Here is a 26,156-nt window from a genome sequence, read left to right as displayed (position 1 = left end):
CCGGCAAGGGGTAGCTCACAGTACAACCTCGGGTGGTCTCAACAGGATTCCACCCCTCCTCGGCATCCTCGGGTCCTCCCCAGGACAGGCCTGAGGCTGGTGACGAATCCTTTCCCGTCACCCCATCCGTTGCCTCGGGGGACACCTCTGCACCGATTCCCTCGGAACAGAGCATCAGGCGGTCTTCCTCCATACAGAAGCCTCTGTGAGGTCAAGACTAACGTGCACGGAGGAACCTCTCCTACCCAGGGTTGGTATCCCCTCTAGTGGATTTTCAGATGGCGCTCCCCTGACTGCACAGGTATTCAACCGCACAGGTAAGGCAGCCGTCCCCGTGTTTAGCATAATGAGTCACCTACTTGGTGTCTCTGGTACGTACGCCTTCTCCTTAACAGGGGGGTACCTGCACCACTGCCATAGGCTGTACCTGACAAGCCTTCCTGGTTCCCCTATACCAGGGGCTATGCTCTACACATTTGAGAGTGTTTCCACCGGGTCCCCATCCTGGTGCTGGTGTTCGCCACTCTACCTCATAACAGGGGGTCCCTGTTCTTGGCAAGCGCCTCCTGTTGGTTGGTAAGGAAAAGCAATTATATATGGCTGTTTCCATCCGCCTTGCTCTTTTTCATAGGTAGAGTACCTACACCTACTCCAGATGCTGAAGCCATTACTCCTGGCTGGCTCTATGGTGTTCCATGCGGCACTTTTTCTCCCTTCCGGGCGAGATACACCGGCCGCCTTCAAATGCCTTGGCAATTGCACCTGTCTGTTCCCAGCCACTTTGCTCCTTTCATAGGTAGAGTACCTACACCATCTCCTGATGCTGTAGCCGATACCTCTGGCTGGCTCTATGGTGTTCCATGCGGCACCATTTTTCCCTTCCGGGCGGGATATACAGGCCGCCTTCAATTGCCGTTGCAATTGCTCCTGTCTGTTCCCAGACTTTTTTGCTCCCTTTCATAGGTAGAGTACCTACACCATCTCCGATGCTGTAGCTAATACCCCTGGCGGGCTCTATTGTGTTCCATGCGGCAACATTTCTCCCTACGGGCGAGATATAGAGGCCACTTTCAATTGCCGTAGAATTGCCTCTGTCTGGTTCTAGTCGGCACCAAGCTGCCACCTTGGTCCCTTCATAGGTAGAGTACCTGCACCATTTCCTGATGGTGTAGCTGTTGCTCCTGTCTGGCTTTATGGTGTACCATGTGGCATTTTCTCTCCCTTGCCGGACGAGATATTGAGGCCTCCTCCAATTGCCGTGGTCATTGCACCTACCTCATCATAGTGTGCACCAAACGGCCATCTTACTCCCTTCATAGGTAGAGTTCCTGCACCGTCTCTGATGCTGCAGCCGTTACACCTGTCTGGCTCTATGGTGTACTATGCGGCCCTGTTTCCCTTTTTTTTCAGGCGAAATAGAGGGCCTCCTTCAGTTGCCATTTCACCTACCTGATTGTAGTGTGCACCTGTCTTGTTCTTTGTGGTACCGTGCGGCCCTATTTTCCCCTTCCCGGGCGGAATATAGGTACCATTGCTAATGCGGTAGCTGTTGCACCTCTCTGGTTCTAGGGTGCACCATGTGGCCACATTGCTCCGATCTTAAAGGTAGTAACTCTACCATCTCCAGATGCTGTACCCATTACACCTTTCTGGTCGTTTTCTGCACTACGCAGCCATATTTCTACTTTACAGGTTGAGTACCTGTACCCTCCAAATGCAGTAGCATTCCCAGATTCTGTGGCTATGTTTCCACTCTCCTTAGACACGCAGCCACTTTCCCTATATTTTAGGCGTGTGGTTGTATTACTCAAGGTGCTGGGCCCTATGGTGCAATCTGTGGCCCATACAGTTTCTGTATTACTGGGTGCTTTCTGCCCCCAGGTTCTAATCTGTGCTGCGGATGTTGGTTTCACCCTTTTGGTTCTTCCATACATCTCCACTCCGTTTCTGTCGTGCTCAATGGTCTCCTTGTACTTCTCAGGGCACTGTCTACAACAGGCCATCCTGGTTCTGCATGTGCATGGTTTCCATATCTGGCAGGGGTGGGCCAGCCCAACCCCCACCTTGTCGGTCTAGTGCTACTTATTGTAGCTCCAGTATATGGCTGATCTGTTCTGATCTGGTGGGTGGTCCACATACAACCATGCTCCCTACACCATGGCCAGGTGGTTGTTGGCCTTTGTGCTAGGGTTGCTCTTGCCATCTCTATAAGGTACTACGGTTTGCTGCGCTTCGCGTTACCCCATGTTATAGAGGAGTACTCGCGTTGTTTCCTATTACAGAATGGCCTATTCCTGGTGGAGTACAGGGATCGCCACTGGATCTTCTACCATTGTTGGGGCACGTAGCTGGTGAGCATCGGCCGCTGCAGCAGTTTTCGGTCATCGCTGGATGTCCTCTGCCACATGGAATCCTTCTGGGGTCATCAGCATTTTTCATCGCTGGACGTCCTCCCTGACGGGTCAGGGACAGGACCACTGAGCGCCACACACCTGCCTGGTAGGTAATTTTTCAGCTGGTTGCTCTGGCATCGGACAGGGTCCCGTAGTTCCTTCTGGGTCCAGGTGTTCTCGGTATTCCCTTATATTCTCTGCTTAGTTGTACTACATGACAGAGGGACAGTCCCCTTGGACCTTGCCGTCGTTTGCACCTGTCAGGTACTTTCTCCCCCCTGGGAGTTTTCAGTACGCCGGTCGCGGCTGGTTTCTACATTTCTGTGTAGTCTCACCCGGCTTTTTCATGGCGACTTCTGCATTCCTTATGCATATGGATGTCTGTCAATTTAGTGGTACATCCCGAGCTGCTGTACTTGTCCTCTCTGGGACAATGTATACAGTTTGCTAGTCACTGTTCTTGGAATGGGTAGTTGTCCATGGCCAATGTCCCTTCCCCTATGGTAGTTTCATCTCTCCTTTCCTGGATATTCTGGCTTGCGTTGTCTTCTGGTGGTTCAGCTCCTGGTTCCTTGTGAGCCCATCCCGGGTACTCCTTCTGGAGTCCCTGGTCCCCGTTTATTTGACCACTCAGGTTCTGCATGGCAATCGTTTTTTTGGGGGGATTGGGGCCTGGGTTGATTGTTCCCTTTTTGGGTTCCAATAACCTTGTGGTCTTCTTGGGATTCGTGTCTCTTTTCCCATCCTCCCACGTCAAGTACCTGGTATTGAGTGGCTTAGCACAGCGGTTTGCAATTCCGCCGTATGGTCTCCTTCGGGAGGGACCTCCTCCTGTTGTAGAACCTTTCCTCCTTAGGCGGTTGGAGTACTCTCCTTCTACTTCCATGTCTTTCAGTCCAGTGTGTCCTGCTGAGATTTCCTGGGCCTGTATCTGGTTCCTTTTTTCCCTGATGCTTCACATGCCCAGAGTTTCCTCTGGTCTTACGCTTCACAGTGATATCTTGTTTTCCGAGGCTCGGGCCTCATCTCCTGTTTTTGGGACGCAGGTCTTACTCTTTTTTCCTGGCTTTTACCTACAACCCCCTCCTTCTCCAAGGGTTGGCGGTTTCCTCTAGCAGCTTTGGGTTTTCACCTTTTAAATAGGGCGCATAACTTCATCATCTGCCTTGCGGTGAGGGGAGACCTGCTCCCTTCACATGTGAGCCTTGCTACGGCTTCACTCACTCGTTTGGCCTCCAGTAATTCCTTGTTTCCTTTCTCCCCTGGCCTGTCAGGGGTTGGCCACAGGTTCTTTCGCTCTTTGGGTCTGAGACAATTTAGAGCGTTAGGTAGTCCCAACACGCGGTGCTGTCCTAATTTTTTCTCCAGCCCTTGGCTGAGCTCGGTGTTCCCTTTTGCCGCCTTCTTGCATTTGGGATTTTCTTCCAGGCATTTTTCCTGGGGTGCTGACAGTCTTCTCTGATTCTTCCTTGAGGTTTCTTCCTTGTTATGGAACCTCTTGCCCATTCCGTGTTTTCTCCTGTTGGGTCACATGGTTCTCCTGCACCTGTATACCCAACCGGTGGCATGGCTGTTCTTTTCCCACCCTCGGGGACTGCTTTGGGACGTCCCATGGTGCTGTGTCCCCCAATGCCATGCACGAGAAAATTTGGATTTTTTGTACTCACCGTAAAATCCTTTTCTCGTAGTAGGCATTGGGGGACACAGATCCCACCCTATGTTTTTACTTCCGATTTTCCGGGCTGGTCTCTTGATCTTTCCCGGTACGGAAGTTGTTGGTTCCTTGCTTTTTTTTTCTCTCTCCTACTGCTTTTTGTACAAACTGAATAGCCTTGTGCCTGTGGAGAGGGTATAGCCCAACGGGGAGGAGCCAACACTTTTTGTGTCTAGTGCCTCCTAGTGGTAGTTGGACATATACCCATGGTGCTGTGTCCCCCAATGCCTACTACGAGAAAAGGATTTTACGGTGAGTACAAAAAATCTAATTTTTTTCCTGGCTGTGACGCTCTGCGTCCTCTCATTTGTGGTGCAGAGCGCCCGCCCCTCCTCCTCCTGTCTCTCCTCATTGACAGCGCGGCACAGGGGGGAGGGAGAGAGTGATTCCTTCTCCCCTGTGCTGCTGAGGTAACATAAGGGCGCTGACAGCAGCGCGCTTATGTTCTGTGACGCGTTATCGGCAAGGTTAGATGCCGATAACTTTGAAAATCATGAATATCGGCCGATAATATCGCTAACAACGATATATGGTCGATCCCTAATAGAAACCTCCCATAAATGGCCCAATTTTAGAAACTACACCCCTCAAGGTATTCAAAACTGATTTTACAAACTTTAACCCTTTAGGTGTTCCACAAGAATTAAAGGAAAATGAAGATTAAATTCCAGAATTTCACTTTTTTGACAGATTTTCCATTTTAATCCATTTTTTCCAGTAACCAAGCAAGGGTTAACAGCCAAACAAAACTCAATATTTATGGCCCTGATTCTGTAGTTTACAGAAACACCCCATATGTGGTCGTAAACTGCTGTACGGGCACACGGCAGGGCGCAGAAGGAAAGGAATGCCATATGGTTTTTGGAGGGCAGATTTCACTGGGATAATTATGTTTCAAATGCTTTATTAAAAAGTAAAGTATTATCAGGTATAAGCATTTTGATGTAGCGATGTAGTATACATTTTAAATATACATAACATGTAAGAAGAAAAAAAAATTAAAGATAATTATAAGTTGCCATGTAACATTTGAATACCCCCTGATTCCCCCCTAGAGTAGAAACTCCAAAAAAATGATCCCATTTTGGAAACTACGGGATAGGGTCGCAGTATTGTTGGTACTAGTTATGGTACATATGATTTTTGGTTGCTCCATATTACACTTTTTGTGAGGCAAGGTAACAAAAAATAGCTGTTTTGGCACCATTTTTTTTTTTGGGTTATTTACAATGTTCATCTGACAGGTTAGATCATGTGGTATTTTTATAGAGCAGGTTGTTATGGACGCGACAATACCAAATATGACTACAGTACTTTTTTTGGTTGTTTGTTTCAGTTTTACATAATAAAGAATTTTTGGAAAATGATTTTTTAGTGTCTCCATATTCTAAAAACAATAGTTTTTTTAAAATATTTTGGGCGACTGTCTTATGTGGGGGCTCATTTTTTTGGGTATGAGATGACTGGTACTATTTTAGAGTGCATATGGCTTTTTGATCGCTTGGCATTACACTTTTTTGATGTAAGGTAACAAAGAATTATTTTTTTTTGTCTTGTTTACGGTGTTTCCCTCAGGGGTTAGGTCATGTGGTATTTTCATAGAGCTGGTTGTTACCTATTATGTCTACTTTTTTTGTTTAAGTTTTACACAATAACAGCGGCGGCACGGCGAAATAGCGGAAGGACGGATCCGACAGGGTGAACAGCCTGTCGGATCCGTCCTGCCGCAAGTGTGAAAGTACCCTTAGTGTCTCAATATTCTGAGAGCCATATTTTTTCTATTTTTTGGGCGATTGTCTTAGGTAGGGTCTCATCTTTTGCGGGATGAGATGATGGTTTGATGGGTACAATTTTGGAGTGTGTATGACTTTTTGATCGCTTGGTATTACACTTTTTGTGATGTAAGGTGACAAAAAATTGCTTTTTTAGCACAGTTTTTATTTTTATTTTTTTACGGTGTTGACTAGATGGGGTGGATCATGTGATATTTTTATAGAGTTACGCATGCGGTGATACCTAATATGTCTGTTTTTTTTCTTTTCTATTTTATATGTCTCTCTTTATGGGAAAGGGGCTTTTTTTTTTTTGTTAAACTTTCATAAATTTTTTTGTTAAAAACACTTTTTTTCACTTATTTTTTATTTTTGTCCCACTATGGGACTTCAACATTACAGGGTCTGATCCCTGTTTTAATGCATCACAATACATCTGTATTGTACTGCATTGACTGTCAGTGTATTACACAGTGTAATACACTGATAGTTAGCCTATGAGACCCAGCCTGGGGGCTGGGCCTCATAGCCCTCCGTATATGATGGGCCCCAAGGCCTTGGAATGGCTTGGGGCTGCTAAGGCAACCATCGGGTACCGGCCACCGCAGCGCGGGGACTCGATGGCTAAGGAGAGGAAGCGCAAACCTCCCGTATGCCACAGTCAGTGTTGACCGCGGCATAGGAGCGGTCAATCCACCGGCATCATGCAGCAGTGATCCGGTTGTCAGTAACAGGCGGAGCCGTGCTGCTGATTGCCAGACCGCACATGGGGGGTTTGGAAGGAGCGCAGGACGAGAATGCTCGTCCTGGGGCGCAAAGTACTGGCCATTTAGGACGAGCATTCTCATTAAGGTGTTAATTCTATGCCGCTGTACATCAAGAGGGGAGTTACATGTACATAATATAAACAAAAAACTATTAACAGACTGATACAGAGGTGGAGATTACCCTGTCAGCAAGAGTTTATCCGTTAAAGGGGTTGTCTCACTTCAGCAAATGGCATTTATAATGTAGAGAAAGTTAATACCAGGCACTTACTAGTGTATTGTTATTATCCATATTGCTTCCTTTGCTGGCTGGATACATTTTTCCATCACATTATACACTGCTCGTTTTCATGGTTATGACCATCCTGTAATCCAGCAGTGGTGTACCATTACCCCTTAGACTTTCCCCTGCTTTTCATCAGTGTAGGGCGTGCTGTGAACGGCACAGGCAGCGCAGCGATGCTGCCTGTGCCTGCAGTAACCAATAGCAAATCTCCAGACAGAAAGGAGATTTGCTATTGGTTAGTTTGGGCGAGCGCAGGAGCGATACAGGTCCTGCATCAGGGGAAGCCAGCGGGCGCTGGAAGGAGGAGGGGCCGGCTCCCGGGGGATGTTTGAATATGGAGTGCCGAGAGCGCGCTGCACAAGGAACCTGGCGGCGGTGGAGCTAAAGACTGGGCTCAGACATGAAAATGGACGCAGAACAAGGTGACAGCAGCGTGTAACGTAACGATGTGTGTAATGTATGTAGTGCAGTGTGTGATCATCACACGCATGTATACATCACATGCCGCACTACATACATCACACACATGTATACATCATACATTGCACTACACACGCATGTATGTGGTGCAGTATGTAGTGAATGTAGACAGGCTATTATAGCCAAGTGGTAAAGTACAGGGAAGATCCGCCATATTGGACTAGACTTTATAACTTTGCTATAATAGCTTGATGTTATTTAAACCAGTAATGGTCCCCTGTAGGGATGAGCGAATTTCAGGTTATGAAATTCGTTTGCGCTTCTTTTAGTGGTAAAAGCAGAATTACGTTATGGATTCCGTTACCACAGACCACAGCACAATTCCATGACGGAATGTCTTTAGAGGCATTCCGTTATAATAGAAGTCTATGACCTGCATAACGGATCTGTCCCGTTTCCGTTATGCAGGAGAGGACTCCCCTGCATAACGGAAACGGGACGGATCCGTTTTGCAGCCCATAGACTTCTGTTATGATGGAATGAATAACGGAATGCCTCTAAAGACAGGGAGAGGAAAGGGGAGGGGGGGGGGTTTCTCACCCATGTTCGCCTAGTCCCCATCAACAAGCCTAGAACAGGGAAAAACAGGGAATAAATTATAATCATGATAATATGCGGAAATCACATTCCCTATTTAGACCTTTTGGTTCCAGTGTGTCCAGTTTATGAATCCAATATGATTCCCGTTGTTGTAATAGCGAGATCCTGTTACCCCCGCGAGATCGCTATTACAACAACGGGAATCATTGGATTCATAAACTGGACACACTGGAACCAAAAGGTCTAAATAGGGAATGTGATTTCCGCATATTATCATGATTATAATTTATTCCCTGTTTTTCTCTGTTCTAGGCTCGTTGATGGGGACTAGGCAAACATGGGTGAGAAACCCCCCCCCCCTCTCCCTCCCCATTCCTCTCCCTCCCCATTCCTCTCCCTCCCCTTTCCTCTCCCTTCCCTTTCCTCTCCCTCCCCATTCCTCTCCCTCCCCATTCCTCTCCCTCCCCTTTCCTCTCCCTCCCCATTCCTCTCCCTCCCCATTCCTCTCCCTCCCCTTTCCTCTCCCTCCCCATTCCTCTCCCTCCCCATTCCTCTCCCTCCCCATTCCTCTCCCTCCCCATTCCTCTCCCTCCCCATTCCTCTCCCTCCCCATTCCTCTCCCTCCCCTTTCCTCTCCCTCCCCTTTCCTCTCCCTTCCCTTTCCTCTCCCTCCCCTTTCCTCTCCCTCCCCTTTCCTCTCCCTCCCCTTTCCTCTCCCTTCCCTTTCCTCTCCCTCCCCTTTCCTCTCCCTTACCTTTCCTCTCCCTTCCCATTCCCCGCCCCCTTCCCTCATCCCATGCTAGCAGTTTTTCCCTGATTCCTGTTCACCAATATTACCTAATTATCAGTATTATTAACTAATCCTTGTTAATCCTCAACCATAATTTGTTTTGCTCATTATATTATTCTGTTTCTGTACACATCTGTGTATTCATACTGCTATATTATGCAAATTTTTACTACACTGACCTATGACATACAGGACTATATGCATCTTCTTACTATATTGCGTTTTTACACCTACACACCCCTGGCAGAATCGTAATTAATCTTATTCTTCTTCCCCCTTTTCCTAATTAATTCCCCAGTATCTCAAATGCACTGCCCTCATACTGATTGGCCCCTCTGTCCCCCTCTTCTTCCTCCTCTTGCATCTCCTCTGCGTCCTTGCCCACACCATACCGGCTTGTAGAGTGCGCATGCGCGCGCATGATAGTACTTCATGACGTCTGCTTGAACCGCCGATTCCCGTCACGCAGTCCCAGCGCGTGCGTTCACTCCATAGAGGCGCTAGACGTGATTACGTCATAACTAAGCGCCCTCCAATACGGCCAGCAGCCTTAAAAGAGCGCTAGAATTTGCCTGCACGCCACATCCAGCGCCTGCCTCTTTACTCTGCCATAAGGTCATTTGTAACTCTAAATAGCATCAGACCTATAGCCAGTAAAGGGAATCGTTCTATGATACATGCTATAATCGATACCTGATATGAGACCTAAACCAGGTCTCCAGATTCTTTGCCTTTGATATCAATTAGATTATGTCTCCTATTTTACTGCAACTAGGGCTATTGCTTTTTGACTCTTAGGCCTCATGCACACGGCCGAGAGCGGTCCGTGGTAACCCGGCCGTGATTCCTTCTGACAGCAGGAGCGCACGGCATCATTGGTTGCTATGACGCCGTGCGCTTCATGCCGCCGCTGCACTACAGTAATACACTTGTATAGATCATACGAGTGTATTACTGTAGCGCACGGTGTCATAGCAAGGATGCCAGGCCGGTATACCACGGACCGCTCACGGCCGTGTGCATGAGGCCTTAGGGTCCATTCACACGTCCGTAGTGTATTGCGGATCCGCAATATACCCGGCCGGCACCCCCATAGAACTGCCTATTCTTGTCCGCAATTGTGGCTAGAGTAGGACATGTACTGTTTTTTTCTGGAGCCACAGACCGGAAGATCGGGGGGCGCGCTCCGAAAATCCTGTGTGCTGTCTGCATCCATTCCTGCCCCATAGAGAATGAATGGGTCTGCACCCATTCTGCAATTTGCGGAACGGATGTGGACCCATTCTATGGACGTGTAAATGGACCCTTATTAGAACATGCACTTTCCTTATAAATATCAGGATGGGAGCACACGCCACCCTACGGGCAGACACTGTGGCCTCAGTTGAAGCAAGTGCAGGTGTATCCCAGCATGAGGGAGCAGTGAACAGACAGCCTGTATGGAGGTTAGCAGGGTTACTGTGTCTGCTGGGAGAAGTAGTACGCTGGCTGGCACAGACTGTCGGCAGTACATAAATATATCTGTCTTTGAATAGATAAGTAAATTTTGCAAATCCATTTTTAGAAGGATACACACTCTGCCTAATTAGTTTGCATTGGATGCCTAGAAATAGTAAATTTACAAGGGGTCTTCCAGTTTATACAAGTGTGCCGTGTACTATGGAGTCACTCTACCATAGACTTCTCTGGGAGAGCAATCTATCTATCCCATAGAAGTCAATTAAAGAGCGGCTGCAGTACACGGCCACGCCACAGCATCGTAGATGGGGTCTATTCGCGCCGTTCACTTCCTGGATTCTGGCTGGGGAGGGCTTCATCTTGATTGAAGTCTTCTCCCAGCCAGGCCGTGCGCTGGACTGAATGCACACACCGCCGCACATGCGCCATGGTGACTTATCCCTGGCCAGTATAGTACAGAGCCGGTGTGCGCGTTCACAGCTCTGTACTATACTGGCCAGGAAGAAGTCACCATCGCGCATGTGAGGCGGCGTGCGCGTTCAGGACAGCGAGCGGCCCAGCCGGGAGAAAAGGAGTATTTTGCGCAATCGCGGCCACCGGGATTCCGGAGAAGAGCGGTGGACGTAACCAGGGGAGACCGAATGACAACAATTAGGTAAGTGGGGATGAATTTTCCCCTAAACAGTGGGAATTGGTTAATCAAATATATTTACAAAAATGATCACTGTCAAATCATTAACATATTTAACAGTGATCATTATGATGGGAATACCCCTTTAATGATGTACAAGGTTGACCACATTTTAAGGGTATGTCCTGCAGAAGCCCAGGTTGGTTTTTAAATATTTGTTAGAAGAAACAAAGGCCGAGTTCATAAAGTGTAACATCGGTGAATATACGTGCTGCTAATGTGTCAGAGGAATCCCGGCCTAACCACCAGTAGACTTTTTAGTCTTGTCGCCATTTGCGACTGTTCCGCCGTGCTCCTGCGCAGCCTACAGTCTCTTCACTAGCACAGTGGAGTCCCTCCCCACTGTGACGCGGCCGCCACTGCCACCAATGGGGAGATAGCAGGGAGGAGGAGCTGTGGCCACTGCGCCACCAATGAATGTAAAACATTTTAATACGAGTATAGGCAGCGGTATCACAGACCCGGCCTCAATAACAGGGCATGCGATACGCAGCAATTAACCCCTCAGGTGCCACATCTGAGGGGTTAATTGCCGCAGATCGCATGCCCTGTTATTGAGGCTGGGTGCCGGGTCTGTGATACCGCTGCCGACACTTGTATAAATAAGGAGGGGTTTTTTCTCCCTGGCTCTGAGCTCTGCGCTGTGATTGGACAGCGCCGCTGTCAGGAAGAAGGAGAGACACTGGCGTCTCCTCCTCCTTGCTCTGAATGTTGAAAATACCGGGGGCTACAGCGGGCGAACAGAGCGGCACCCAAGAATAATAGTAAGTGCACTTAGATCCCTGGGCGCCGCTCTATGTAGCCTGCTACTTAGTTCATATTCTTTGGACCCATGAAAGGTCCTCTTTAATTACATTCATTGGTGGCCCCCCCCCCCCCCCCCTTAGTATTAGTATCATTGGTTACACTGCTGGGGCTCAGATCGGTTACCATGGCAGCCAGGATGCTACTGAAGCCCTGGCTGCCATGGTAACATCCCTGATGCTGTATGTACTATGCACAGGACAGCAGGGAGAGTGTGAAGTCCTAGTCACCCTAATACAGCTCTATCGGGGTGAATAGGACAAGGGATTAAAAGATCCCAGGTTCTAGCCCCTAAGGGGGGAAATGGTATTAAATAAAAAGTTTTTAAAAAAGTTTAAAAAAAACACCAAAATACTAAAAGTTTAAATCGCCCCCTTTCCCAATTTTACATATAAAATTTATAAACAATAAAAAATAAACATATTACATATCGCCACATCTGAAAAAGTGTGAGCTTTTAAAATATTAAAAAATATTTCCGCTCTGGTGAAGGCCGTAACAGAAAAAAAATCAAAAAGGAGTATAGTAGGGCACACCAATATCTGGTTCCACACGGACAATTAGTATAATAATATTTATTTTAGCAATATACACTATTAAATACACAAAAAATATCACACTATAAAATAGTAAAATACATAAAATACATGCAGTAAAAACCATATATCTATATAAATATATAAATATTTCTATTAATTTCTATAGGTTTTCTGCATTTTTAGTACAGTAGTGTCCTTCCAACTAATTGCCACACTCAATGTCCCAAAAATATAATTATAGAGATGGGAATGACTGTTTAAGTTTTTGAATGCGGTTTTTGAAGTAGTCACTTGTATTGTTGCGACTTAATAGTCGTTGCGTATATATTGTCGCTCCAATCTCGCTGTCTGTTAATAAAGATAAGCCGAAGCTGTTTTACTCACAGTTTGAAGTAGTATCGGCTTTTAGTAAATCACTGGTGGCGTCCCACGTGTGATGAACTTTTTACAGGCTGCGGTTTGTAGAGATGGTGTAACTTCGGGATCCTCGGTGATCATAGGCGGCGGTGCTGTCTTGGAGATCAGTCGGAAGTATACTCCTTCTGCGTTTTGGATGTATATCGCAGGAGCGGACTTTGCCAAAAAAACGACTCTCCAGGAAAACAGATGTCCGGCTTGACTTTACTTTTAAAGATAAAGGTTCACCGATCCCTCACTTTTTTCTTTTCTTTCAGCGCTTTCGATCCTCCGGTAATAAGCTGTGTTCCATGCGGTAGTTACCAAACGCGTTTCGGAGTGGGCTACGACTCCTTCTTCAGTGGCTAGTTTACCCATGGAATTGACTAACTTTTATACCCCTCAAACAGGTGCGGGCTAATTCATTTAATTTTGAATAGGAAGTGACGTGCATTCCTCTTCAATTAAGGATAGCAAGCATGTTGCCTACAAATTCAATCTAAAAACGAATTAAATAGTAGAATAGGTATATCACTTTGAAAAAACTATATAAAATATGTCCATATAAGGTTACAAACAAAAATAGACCCATATGTGTATATATACACACATGGGACCACAAGGTCTTCCTAAAGTATTTAATATTTTTACAAAGTATCCTTACACAATAAAATTCATTCTCCTATAAATAGGGTTCATTCATGCACATAAATATAAAATTGCATAAGGATAGGGGAAATCAGAAGAAACGCATAAACTATGCGGTTGATATTTCCATACATTGCGGCTTCATTGCGTCTTTTCTTTTATTCAATTCTTTTTTAATTTTATATAAATAACCGGTATATTAATGAACATATAATATTAATACATATTATTTAAGTTACATGTAATTTAAAATTTTTTAATATATTATATAAAAAGGGGCTTATTACATAAAAAATAAAAACCCTTTGTAAAAAGTTAAAAGTTGTATATATTACCAACAATTACACATACTAATAAGAGTTGGACAGGTGAGATTTATTTGATTCGACTGAAAGGACGATCTCCTTTCAGTCGAATCAAATAAATCTCACCTGTCCAACTCTTATTAGTATGTGTAATTGTTGGTAATATATACAACTTTTAACTTTTTACAAAGGGTTTTTATTTTTTATGTAATAAGCCCCTTTTTATATAATATATTAAAAAATTTTAAATTACATGTAACTTAAATAATATGTATTAATATTATATGTTCATTAATATACCGGTTATTTATATAAAATTAAAAAAGAATTGAATAAAAGAAAAGACGCAATGAAGCCGCAATGTATGGAAATATCAACCGCATAGTTTATGCGTTTCTTCTGATTTCCCCTATCCTTATGCAATTTTATATTTATGTGCATGAATGAACCCTATTTATAGGAGAATGAATTTTATTGTGTAAGGATACTTTGTAAAAATATTAAATACTTTAGGAAGACCTTGTGGTCCCATGTGTGTATATATACACATATGGGTCTATTTTTGTTTGTAACCTTATATGGACATATTTTATATAGTTTTTTCAAAGTGATATACCTATTCTACTATTTAATTCGTTTTTAGATTGAATTTGTAGGCAACATGCTTGCTATCCTTAATTGAAGAGGAATGCACGTCACTTCCTATTCAAAATTAAATGAATTAGCCCGCACCTGTTTGAGGGGTATAAAAGTTAGTCAATTCCATGGGTAAACTAGCCACTGAAGAAGGAGTCGTAGCCCACTCCGAAACGCGTTTGGTAACTACCGCATGGAACACAGCTTATTACCGGAGGATCGAAAGCGCTGAAAGAAAAGAAAAAAGTGAGGGATCGGTGAACCTTTATCTTTAAAAGTAAAGTCAAGCCGGACATCTGTTTTCCTGGAGAGTCGTTTTTTTGGCAAAGTCCGCTCCTGCGATATACATCCAAAACGCAGAAGGAGTATACTACCGACTGATCTCCAAGACAGCACCGCCGCCTATGATCACCGAGGATCCCGAAGTTACACCATCTCTACAAACCGCAGCCTGTAAAAAGTTCATCACACGTGGGACGCCACCAGTGATTTACTAAAAGCCGATACTACTTCAAACTGTGAGTAAAACAGCTTCGGCTTATCTTTATTAACAGACAGCGAGATTGGAGCGACAATATATACGCAACGACTATTAAGTCGCAACAATACAAGTGACTACTTCAAAAACCGCATTCAAAAACTTAAACAGTCATTCCCATCTCTATAATTATATTTTTGGGACATTGAGTGTGGCAATTAGTTGGAAGGACACTACTGTACTAAAAATGCAGAAAACCTATAGAAATTAATAGAAATATTTATATATTTATATAGATATATGGTTTTTACTGCATGTATTTTATGTATTTTACTATTTTATAGTGTGATATTTTTTGTGTATTTAATAGTGTATATTGCTAAAATAAATATTATTATACTAATTGTCCGTGTGGAACCAGATATTGGTGTGCCCTACTATACTCCTTTTTTATTCCAATTTTTTTAGAGGATTGGGTGAATCCTCTTTGTAGGAGCACCCATTTCCATTTTTGAGTATCCAGGTGAGCCCTCTCTAAACACTTGCAGAAAAAAAATCAAAACTGTGCAATTCGCCATTTTTAGTCACCTTGTCCCCCAAAATATGTCCCTGGATGTGAGAGGTATGTGGTGCTGTATTCTCCTATATGTAGTGCTGGCTCACTACTGTCACCTGCGTCTCATCTTCTATATGCATTTTAAATTTGTCTACAAATTTTTTTTATTTGGCTCCTACATTTTTTAGTTTAGGAGCCAATTGGCTCCTGGTTATTTTGTTTAGTCTGGAGCACTGGAAGGTCCTTCTGGAGTCCGGGAAATAGAAAATAACTATAAAGACTTCATTATCCACCGTTCACCTGTGTCACTTTAGTCAATGCTACAAAGTGAAGCAAATACAAATAATAATAATGTCACCGAAGCTTTACCAGAATGGTTCTTGTGGAGAGAATGGGATTTAGCTAATTCACTGTGAAGCTAAATACTCTGATAGATCAGGTCCAGGACAATAGGGGAATAAATGGTCCCTGCAGATTATTGCGCTCTCAGGGGTAAGGAGATCTGACGGTCTTATGTCTTGTTAAATCTCCTTACCCTCACACTGCGCACGCGCGGATTGAAGTCAGCCAGCAATGAATCTGACGCGCGCTGTGTAGTGAGGGGAAGAAGATTTTACAATCCGCGCCTGCGCAGTGTGAGGGTAAGGAGATTTAACAAGACAAAAGACCGTCAGATCTCCTTACCCCTGAGAGCGCACGCGCAGTGTCCATGAGTCAACGCTCACTGTAATTTTAACTTACCCATGCCCTGGTCCTGCGCTTGCGCAGAGTCCCCATGCCGTGGTACTGCGCTTGCGCGGAGGCGCACACCCCCCGGAAGTCACGTGGGGTAAGGGAATCTGACGATTTAAGTTTTTTTTTGACAGAACACTGGCTATTTCCCATGACTGGGGAGGACCAGGTCCCTCTGAGTCATGGGATTTAGTCACAACCCTGTTATATGGGCATCTAGAGGCTGGGATACACTGTGATATGGGTACCTGTGATTGGCACCCACTTGTAATTGGTGCCCTGTGTTACTGTCGTGAACTTTGGAGACTGCTGCCAGGCGTCTCTCATATATCTCTATATGAATCTCAAGACTAGTGACTTCCACCTGCTGCAGAGCAGGTACCGAGCAGTAAAGCCCTGCAAATCCCACTTCTCCGCATGTATCAGCATTTCTCCACTGCGCATGCTCGGGAGCGAGCCTCTTCCTAGGTAACAGTCGCTTATGTCCAGTCACGCGCTGTTCCCTCGGGTTTGATCATGTTTGTCCATCACGTTTTGGAGTTTCCCAGGGAAAGGTGATGTTTTGCTCTGACCTTCTGTGATCTCTGCAGGATCGTTCAGCATGAGGACTTAGAGGAGCGGACTGCCAGGGCTAAAACTAAGGTAGGAGACACAGCGCCACCCGCAGGCGGGGAGTTGCAAGCCTCAGCGATGGGACGTGTGGTCATATAATGTAATGATATGTGGCTGTGTACACACCGAGGACGTATAGCAACTTCTCTGGTCTGTGCACCCTTCTCCTCCATAAGGCCATGCAGCAGGAGGGGGCCGCCCTAAGTTTACATCGGTAGAGGGTGTGTCTGGTATTTTAGCCCTATATAAGTTATTTTTTTACAATTTTTTTATTTTTTTTCCCCCTTTCATTTTTAATATAAAATGCAGTCAAAAATTATGCCCTTCCCCAGCAAGTGTAATGGATGAGCTCTTATGGAGAAGAAAATAACCACAAAGCTGGGGAAAATCCCTCCCCTCCACCTATTCCACTGCTGCCCCTGAACTGTGTGGCCCTAGGCAGGAGCCCAGTTTGCCATGGTTTCTCATACTGGTCTGTTCTGCAGGGTCAGACACAGATGAGCGAGTTGAATGTGAGAAACTTGCAGCGTGTGTCAAGTGTGAGGACCAGTTCTGACCTCCACTCCACTGACAGATGCAGCGGTGCACCCAGCCTTTCTGCTGCTGCCCCCCCCCCCCCCCCCCCCCGGCACAATGAAAGCGTTCATTGCCTATGGCCCTTTGGCTGCCCCCCTCTTGCCCCTACCTGGTGCTGCCTGAGGCGATCGCCTGGCCTCATTGGTGGTGCACCCCTGGACAGGAGCTCACAGCATTGTACTGATTTATAATGCTGTGTGTCCCTGTGAGACCTGGAATCTTTTGTATTTGGGTGCATTTACACGAACGTTTGCCAGCCGTGCCCGTATTGCTGCCTGCAAACAGTGGGTCTGCAATATACAGGCATCGGCCGTGTGCGCACTGTATCAAGTGAATAGGTCTGCAATCCGAAAGATAGGGAGCGGAACCCCACGGAAGCACTACGGAGTGTTACCATGGCATTTCTCTCCGTGCCTCCACACCGCAAAAAAATAGAACATGTTCTATTTTTTTGCGGTGCGGACGGATCGCAGACCCGTTCAAGTTGACTGGGTCTGCATCTGTTGGCACAGGCCACACACGGATGGTGCCCATGCATTGGAGACCGCAATTTGTGGTCCCTAAAGCATGGCACGGGCGGCACACGTTCGCGTGCATGAGTCCTAATGCTGTGCGATCCTCTCAGAGGGACCTCACACTGACACACACTGCGAGTTTCTCATATTGAACTCGCTCGTCTGTGTCTGGCCTCAAAGAAATTGAAAACGATGGTTTATAGCAACAGTCAGAGAGAGAAAATGTCTGACTGACGGAAGCTTTCTTCATCTGTCAGAAATCTATTAGATCTCCTGCTCTAGTGATAGTCGCCATTACTGCAGCGTGTAACGGGTATCGCCAGAGAAGCACTCCGCAGGTTGTACACCAAAGATCCACTATGGAAACTCCAGTGGCGTCTGTGTATTTGGTACAAATAATTCAAACAGAGAGCGAGTACTGTATACTGTCTGACTGGGGATTGATTAGGCTGCGTTCCATCAAAGGAGCAGAAAAACGGAAGCAGAAAAAACATCCATTAGGCCTCTTTCACACGAGTGTGATGGATTGGCTCCGGGTGCGTTCAGTGAAACTCGCACCATTTTGCGAGCAAGTTCAGTTAGTCTTGTCTGCGATTGCGTTCAGTTTTCTCTGCGCGAGTGCAATGCGTTTTTTCACGCGCGTGATAAAAAACTGAAGGTTTACAAACAACATCTCTTAGCAGCCATCAGTGAAAAACGCATCGCACCCGCACTTGCTTGCGGATACAATGCTTTTTTTACTGAAGTCCCATTCACTTCTATGGGACCAGGGCTGCATGAAAAACGCAGCATATAGAACATGCTGCGATTTTCACACAACGCAAAACTGATGCATAAAAAAAATGAATGGGTCAGGATTCAGTGCGGGTGCTATGCATTCACATCACACATTGCACCCGCGTGGAAAACTCGCTTGTATGAAAGTGGCATAAGGGTAAGGCTGGGTTCACACGGGCGTTGCGGGAAAATGTGCGGGTGCGTTGCGCGATTTTTCCGCGCGAGTGCAAAACATTGTAATGCGTTTTGCACTCGCGTGAGAAAAATCGTGCATGTTTGGTACCCAAACCCGAACTTCTTCACAGAAGTTCGGGCTTGGGATCGGTGTTCTGTAGATTGTATTATTTCCCCTTATAACATGGTTATAAGGGAAAATAATAGCATTCTTAATACAGAATGCATAGTAAAACAGCGCTGGAGGGGTTAAAAAATAAATAAATAATAATTTAACTCACCTTAGTCCGCTTGATCGCGGCCCGGTATCTCCTTCTGTCTCCTTTGCTGAACAGGACCTGTGGTGAGCATTAATTACAGGTAAAGGACCTTTGGTGACGTCACTCCGGTCATCACATGATCCATCACCATGGTAAAAGATCATGTGATGACCGGAGTGATGTCATCAAAGGTCCTTGACCTATAATGAATGCTCACCACAGGTCCTGTTCAGTAAAGGAGACAGAAGGAGATGCCGGGCCGCGATCAAGTGGACTAAGGTGAGTTAATTTTTTTTTTTAATTCTTTTAACCCCTCCAGTCCTATTTTACTATGCATTCTGTATTCAGAATGATATTATTTTCCCTTATAACCATGTTATAAGGGGAAATAATAATAATCTGGTCTCCATCCCGAGCGTCTCCTAGCAACCGTGCGTGAAAATCGCACCGCATCCGCACTTGTTTGCGGATGCTTGCGATTTTCACGCAACCCCATTCACTTCTATGGGGCCTGCGTTGCGTGAAAAACGCAGAATATAGAGCATGCTGCGATTTTCACGCAACGCACAAGTGATGCGTGAAAATCACCGCTCATCTGAACAGCCTCATATAAATGAATGGGTCTGGATTCAGTGCGGGTGCAATGCATTCACCTACCGCGGAAATCTCGCCCGTTTGAGCGCAGCCTAAATGCACACGTTCAGGATTTATGTGTGAACAATCCGCACTGAAATCTGCAGGTGTTCGCAGGGAAATCCGCGCGGTCAATCTGCATCAATTGGTGCAGATTTTCCTGTCCTCATTGAAGTGAATGGAGAAAATACGGACAGGAAAAATAAAATAAATTGACATGCTTTGGATTTTAAAATCCGCACTGTAGGTCAAAATCCACGGGGGGAAAAATCTGCATCATGTGCGTGAGAATTTCAAATTCTCATTGAATACAATGTACATGACCTACGGTTAGGAATTTCCGCACGCAAATCCACCCAGAAAGTCCGTACGCAATCCTGATCGTGTGCATTTAGCCTAAGGCCTCATGCACACGACCGTATTTTTTATCCATGTCCAATCCGCAGATCCATTCATTTCTATGGGTTTACATAAATGCGGACAGCATGGGGATGTCATCTGTGTGTCCGTCCTGCAAATTACAGAAAATGTACTATATGCGGCCACAAATAGTAATTTCTAGTAATAGGAGTAAGAAAAATGCGGATTGCACTTGGGAAGTATCTGTATTTTGCGGATCTGTGAATTGCGGACTGCAATACGGACACATTCAGGTGCATGACGCCTAAAGGACAGATAAGACTTGTCAGGAAACCTGACCGTGTGGCCGTACCCCTAAACGGATTGAACAACACGTACAAATGGGCACCTTTTATTTCTGTCCATCATTCATTGACTTCATTGTTAAGGAAAAAAGGAAAGCTCTCTTCCGTCACATTTGCGTTATTTCCTGCAGACAGGACTTTTTCTCCCATCAAAAATAAAGGAAACGTAACGGAACTGAGTCAGCCTGGGCATAACTAACGATTTCACCCTGTGCACTCCGGAGTTGGATTAAGGCCCCATGCACACGACCGTATTTTTGCTCTGCATCCGATCCACCCCATTCATATCAGTGGGGTCACAAAAAATGCGTACAGCACACCATCTGTATGCCGTTCTGCTTTCCCGCAAGAAAAATAGAACATGTCCTATTCTTGTCTGTTTTAATCTATAATACTGAACCTTTGGGGAATTGGCCAATTGTCCTCAAGTAAGGGAGAAAAATTCTGTCCTGATCCCAAATATGGCGATCATAATAAATCCCAGGATCAAAGCCAATTTCTCTATCTCTACTGTGTGTGGGTGCCTATGCCTCCTGTGTATTGTCAATGATGTGTGGTATGTATAAAATACTTACTCGGCCTGTGCTAAGGAAAGTTCAGGGATAATGGCTGCTCACCAGCCCTAGGACTACATCATGTGGCTATTGTCCCCAAACTCACTAGATGGAAATGAAGCACAGGCCGCTCCGGGGATCTTGGAGGATCTTCAGGCTGTAGTGATGTCAGATGCCAGGGCCTGGAACAGCAACAAGATGGCAATGGCGTTTAGGGCAGCGGGGGTGAGATACAGCAGGAGACATGAGGAGGCACAAAGTTCTGGACAGTAGGCACAAGCTCATCCTGCAAGACAGAAGAAGACAACATCTGAAATACATCTATCTACCGTTGCTCCTGTTGTCTTAGGGGAATGGTCTTTATAATCAAACATCCATCTATGTAACATCAGATATAATGTTCTGGTGGGTGTCCTGTTTGTATAGTGGTCACTCACCAGATGATTGTGGATTCCTTCACAGCCCAGATTATCTAATCCAATTAAAAAGAAGCAGAGACATAGTCATTGGCACAGACAGAAGGGCAGTGATGATGACCACAACTGATGAGTTATCCCCAGAAAAGGATCTTACTGGGCCCATCTTGGTGACCTATAGCTACATTCGGACATGTGGTTCTTTTGTCCTGCGCCCAATGCTGATCTTGTTTCTCCAGAACTGGCTGAAATTATGTAAATGGCAGCCGTGCCCTTCTTTCCTCCAGTTCCTCCCAGCCAGTGGTGGAAAACAGTGGATGGTCCCTGATGTTCCTGCACACAGCCAGGAGCTTCTTAGGATTCTTGCACAGCAGTTTTGTGACAAGATGTTTCATGTTGGAAGTTGGAATTTTCTGCTATTTGGTGGTAATGGCTGTTTTCCGGAAGGGGCCATGGTAAAATCGGTGGTGTTCTGATGCCATCCTGGTCACCACAATACCCAGGATCCACCCGTCAACTGCTGTATCTTTTTCTAAGAAGCATCTCAGGGTCCATGTAATGTAAGGTTCCCGTCACTCCACAGATCTTATTGGAGACAGTGACACCATCTTGGGCCAGCCCGATGTCTATTATACGGATTTGATCTGCATCCAACATCGGTTTTAGATCTCTGCAGTGAAATAATACAATAGAATGACAAATCTGTGGGACCAGGGATAGTAGTCCTTCAGGACTCTAGTAAAGCTGGGTGCAGGAAAGATAGAGTATGGTTTATGAGGCTGGCAGTGGTGCCCATAGCTCATCACACACTGCACTGGCATGTTATAATAAGATTGGTTGTGTGGACAGGAGAGGACCATTGCTAAATGATGAGGTAATAGACATGAAGGGTGGATTTACATTCTAAATATATATACGTTTTTCTATAAATGTTAATGGAAGTAATATTTATATAATACATGTTCCTGGGGTGTAAATAATAAATCGGCAACCTTCAGCACTCCAGCTGTGGTGAAACTACAACTCCCAGCATGCACACCTCTTTGGCTGTTCTCAGAACTCCCAAAGGAGTGAATGGAGTATGCTGGGAGTCGTAGTTCCACAACAGCTGGAGTGCCGGAGGTTGCTGATCCCCGATGTAGACTTACTGCATGTCTCTCCATTGTTACCGACCCTGTGTAGTCTGTTCCTGCGCAGGATAGGTGATAAATGTAAGATCACTGGAGATCGAGTCACAAGAACGTGGTCCCCGAGTCCCCTGTGAGAAAGGAGTGGTACTGTGCCTGTGCGACTGCTTCATGGGACTGACAGGTACTGTTCGGCTTTCTCCATCAGCACCACTGAAGTGAATGGAGCAGTGGTCAGGTATATTCATCACTGCTCCACGTACACAGGGAACCCCCAGACTTCTGTTATCGGGGTCATACCCCTCAGCAATCATATATTCCTCTCCTATCCTGTGGAGAAGCCCATAGAGGACAGTGGTAAAATACACAACCACTGACTTTCAGATTTTGAAGCCCTCGTCATATTAACATTAGCTGTGATGGATCATTATTTTTTAACAGATTGTTTAAAGAAATCTTTTAAGAGATCCTGTTGACTTACAATGAGGTCAATCAGATTTTCTTCTGGGTTCCGACTCTGGGTCTCTAAGAGACCTAAAGAGGGAAGGAGCCGTAGTGCCCCTTGCCAGGGCAAATCTTCATCTTAGATTTTCTTGTAAAACTGAATGTCTTCTTTTTCTTGTAGATCTACAGATATGAGGCCTAAAAGCACCATTAGAACTCTAATGGATATGGTCCCAGGGAAGCGGATATTTGGCATATACCGCTTCTTACCTTTCTTCTTCGTCCTCGGAGGGGCCATGGAATGGTTTATGATCAATGTTCGAATTGGCAAAGAAACGTTTTGTAAGTACCCCTAAACCTCTTGTGTTATATACAGGTATCCTGTCACACTGCTCTGGTTGACTCTTTAGTTTATTACTACATTAGTATATGTAACATTTAACATACTGTGTGTGTGTGTGTGTATATATATATATATATATATATATATATATATATATATATATCAAACGAATGATGAGGCAGCACTTCCAGCATAGAGTGAACGGGTGAGGACCCCAAACTTTATTCAAGCGACGTTTCGGCCTGCTCAATGAGGCCTTTATTAAGGCTTGATAAAGGCCTCATTGAGCAGGCCGAAACGTCGCTTGAATAAAGTTTGGGGTCCTCACCCGTTCACTCTATGCTGGAAGTGCTGCCTCATCATTCGTTTGATATATTTCGTGGAGGAAGAGCCGACCTCTGTGGGGATTTGCACCCGGTACATCGTGTCTGACTGTGCTGCTGTACTATTTGTGTAATATATATATATATATATATATATATATATATATAATAGATAGATAGATTTGCTGTATTTTTCGCTCTATAAGACACACTTGCCCATAAGACGCACCTAGATTTTAGAGGAGGAAAATAAGAAGAAAAAATGTTTTCATCAGAGCTCCGCTCAGACCCCAAATGTTAATTGGACACAAGATCAGACTCCCAATTTTAATAAGACCTCAGGTTAGACCCCCAATGTTAATAAGGCCCCTGTTCAGACCTCCATGTTAATGACCCTCATATTAATTAGACCTCAGATCAGACCTCCATATTAATGACCTTCATATTAATCAGGCTTCCATGTTAATAAGACCCCCATATTAATCAGACCGCAGATCAGAGAAAAAAATGCCACCGACCCCGAGACCCAGCTCTTGCACTTCCTGGCACGCGCTGCACTGTGACCTGACGCCACACAACGTGAGGTCACAGAGCGCTGATGTCCTCACGATGCACAGGTCACAACACAGCATGATGAGCCCTGCAGGAGAAGACCAGGAGTATAGAGCCCGGAGAGCACTGCATTCACTGCTACCCAGTCCTTCTGTACTAATGGCTCATTAGTATTCGCTCAATAAGAGGGGGTAAAAGTGCGACAAGTACGGTGCATATATAATTCGATATTACTATATAATATTATGAATTATAATACATATTATAATAAATATTTGCTATTTATTATATTATATTTAGAGATGAGCAAATTTCATATTTTGAACTTCGAGTTCGTGTTGTGGTTTAAGTCTTTAGAGACATTCCGTTATTCATTCTGTCATAATAGAAGTCTATGGCCTGCATAACAGAAACCGGACGGATCCGTTATGCAGGCCATAGACTTCTATTATGACAGAATGAATAACGGACTGCCTCTAAAGGCATTTCGTTATGCATTCCGTCATGGAATTGCGTTATGGTCCGTGGTAACGGAATCCATAATGCAATTCAGCTTAAACCACAACACGAACTCGAAGTTCAAAATCCCTAATTATTATATTTAGTTTATTATATTTTTTGTCTCAGTATTAGGCCTCATGCACACGACCGTTGTTGTGTTCCGTTCCGCAAAATGGGGTTCCGTGATCCATTTCCGTTTTTGTTTACGTGTGTCTTCCTTTATTTTTGGAGGATCACCAGACATGAAGGAAAGTAAAAAAAAAAAGTCTAAGTCAAGTTTGCCATACAAATGATAGCAAAAAAACGGACGCGGATGACAGTCTTGTGTGCCTCCGCATTTTTTCACGGTCCCCTTGACTTGAATGGGTCCGCGAACCGTTTTCCGTCGTGTGCATGAGGCCTTAGTCATATATACTACATTTTAATGACCAGTGCTATATTCGGCCATTGCAAGTTCACTTACATGGGGTTCAAGCTTTTGTTTCTTCCTGAAGTATAACAGAACGTGCAGAAGCACCTCGGTACATACTGACAGCAAATATTTCCATCGTATTAATTTACACTTTTATGATCTTTCCTTCTTGCAGATGATGTGTACAGAAGACGCCAGTCAGAGAGATTGTATGAAGAAAAATCTTTACTGAATGCGAAAAGCCAACCATGACGCCTCACAACGTAGAAATCAGGAAAGAAAATAAAGATTTATTTTTCATAATCGTGCCTTTTAGTTTGTCCATGTATCAGCTCCTATCAACTTAGGCTACTTTCACTTATGCGTTAAAGCTATCCAGTAGGCTGTTCCCCTGCCGCAGTCCCCCGTACCTGGCGTAGCCGGAGCAAAGCCAGACCCTATTGATTATAATGGGACACATTGGGGATCCAGATGGTTTCCGGCATGAGTGCCAGGATTCAGCCGGACAAAAAACAATGCTTGTTTCTGCCGGACAAATCCTGGCACTCATGCCAGATCCCCATCGGGTCCCATTATAGTCAATGGGCTCCGGAGGTGAACAGCAGTATCGGGCTATGCAGGATGCAGTGAACTCCAGCAGGCCGCTCCTCTGCCCGAACCTTATTATGAGTTTTAGCCACTTTGTGCTCCTTGCTTATCAATTGAGTGTAACTATAATTCATAGGGGCCCATAGTTAAATAAACCTAGTGTAAGAAAATTAAAACAGCAGCATAAGTAGAAAAAAATTATAGGTATAATATAGCACCATATATCATAAAATTATATCAAAAAGCCTAAATATTTTTATTTCCCACAAAAAGCTACAATGTTCATGCACCTGATGGGGCCCCCTCAACCTCTGAGCCCCATAGCAAGTACTGTGGCTATAGTTATGCCCATGGGTGTGATGACTTAACAGAAATGAAACATGGTTCAGCTGGAAGGGGCGTGGCTTAAAGGGGTTCTCCAGGATTTATCTATTGATGGCCTATCCTTAGCATAGGTCATCAGTATCAGATCAGCTGCTGCAGAACAGCTGTTAGAAAAGAATGCCAGGAGTCATACCCCTGACAGTCTGATATGGATAACCTACCCTAAGGATAGGCCATTAATATAAAATCCCAGAGAACTTTTTTAAGATGCGTCACCGTGCACAGAATTTTGGTGCAAAGTAAGCCAACCGGTAAGTGGTGTAATGATAGACAAAA

General features: G+C 45.0%; 1 protein-coding gene and 1 long non-coding RNA gene across 3 annotated transcripts; one reads left to right on the top strand and one right to left on the bottom strand.

The window, feature by feature from the left end:
- LOC120979550 lies at nucleotides 1-18,009 on the bottom strand. Its single transcript, XR_005774318.1, has 3 exons — nucleotides 18,000-18,009; nucleotides 781-787; nucleotides 1-563 (listed from the first exon to the last, which is right to left on the bottom strand). It is a non-coding gene; the product is annotated as an uncharacterized LOC120979550 (long non-coding RNA).
- Nucleotides 16,439-25,216, top strand: SMIM4 (small integral membrane protein 4). Of its 2 annotated transcripts, XM_040408354.1 has the most exons (4): nucleotides 16,439-16,627; nucleotides 20,900-20,997; nucleotides 22,959-23,119; nucleotides 25,084-25,216. In XM_040408354.1, exons 3-4 carry the CDS (start codon nucleotides 22,969-22,971, stop codon nucleotides 25,158-25,160), a joined length of 228 nt encoding a protein of 75 aa, XP_040264288.1. In that variant the 5' UTR covers nucleotides 16,439-16,627; nucleotides 20,900-20,997; nucleotides 22,959-22,968; the 3' UTR covers nucleotides 25,161-25,216. The 2 variants fall into 2 exon arrangements, with proteins under 2 accessions (XP_040264288.1, XP_040264287.1); XM_040408353.1 differs by lacking the exon at nucleotides 20,900-20,997 and having other exon boundaries at nucleotides 16,446-16,627.
- The last annotated feature ends 940 nt before the right edge of the window (nucleotides 25,217-26,156 follow it).

Source organism: Bufo bufo, chromosome 9 (genome assembly GCF_905171765.1).
Source record: "Bufo bufo chromosome 9, aBufBuf1.1, whole genome shotgun sequence".
In the NCBI taxonomy this organism is placed as follows: domain Eukaryota; kingdom Metazoa; phylum Chordata; class Amphibia; order Anura; family Bufonidae; genus Bufo; species Bufo bufo.
The sequence above is the reverse complement of the archived record's forward strand: the minus strand, read 5'-3'. Positions and strand labels throughout refer to the sequence as shown.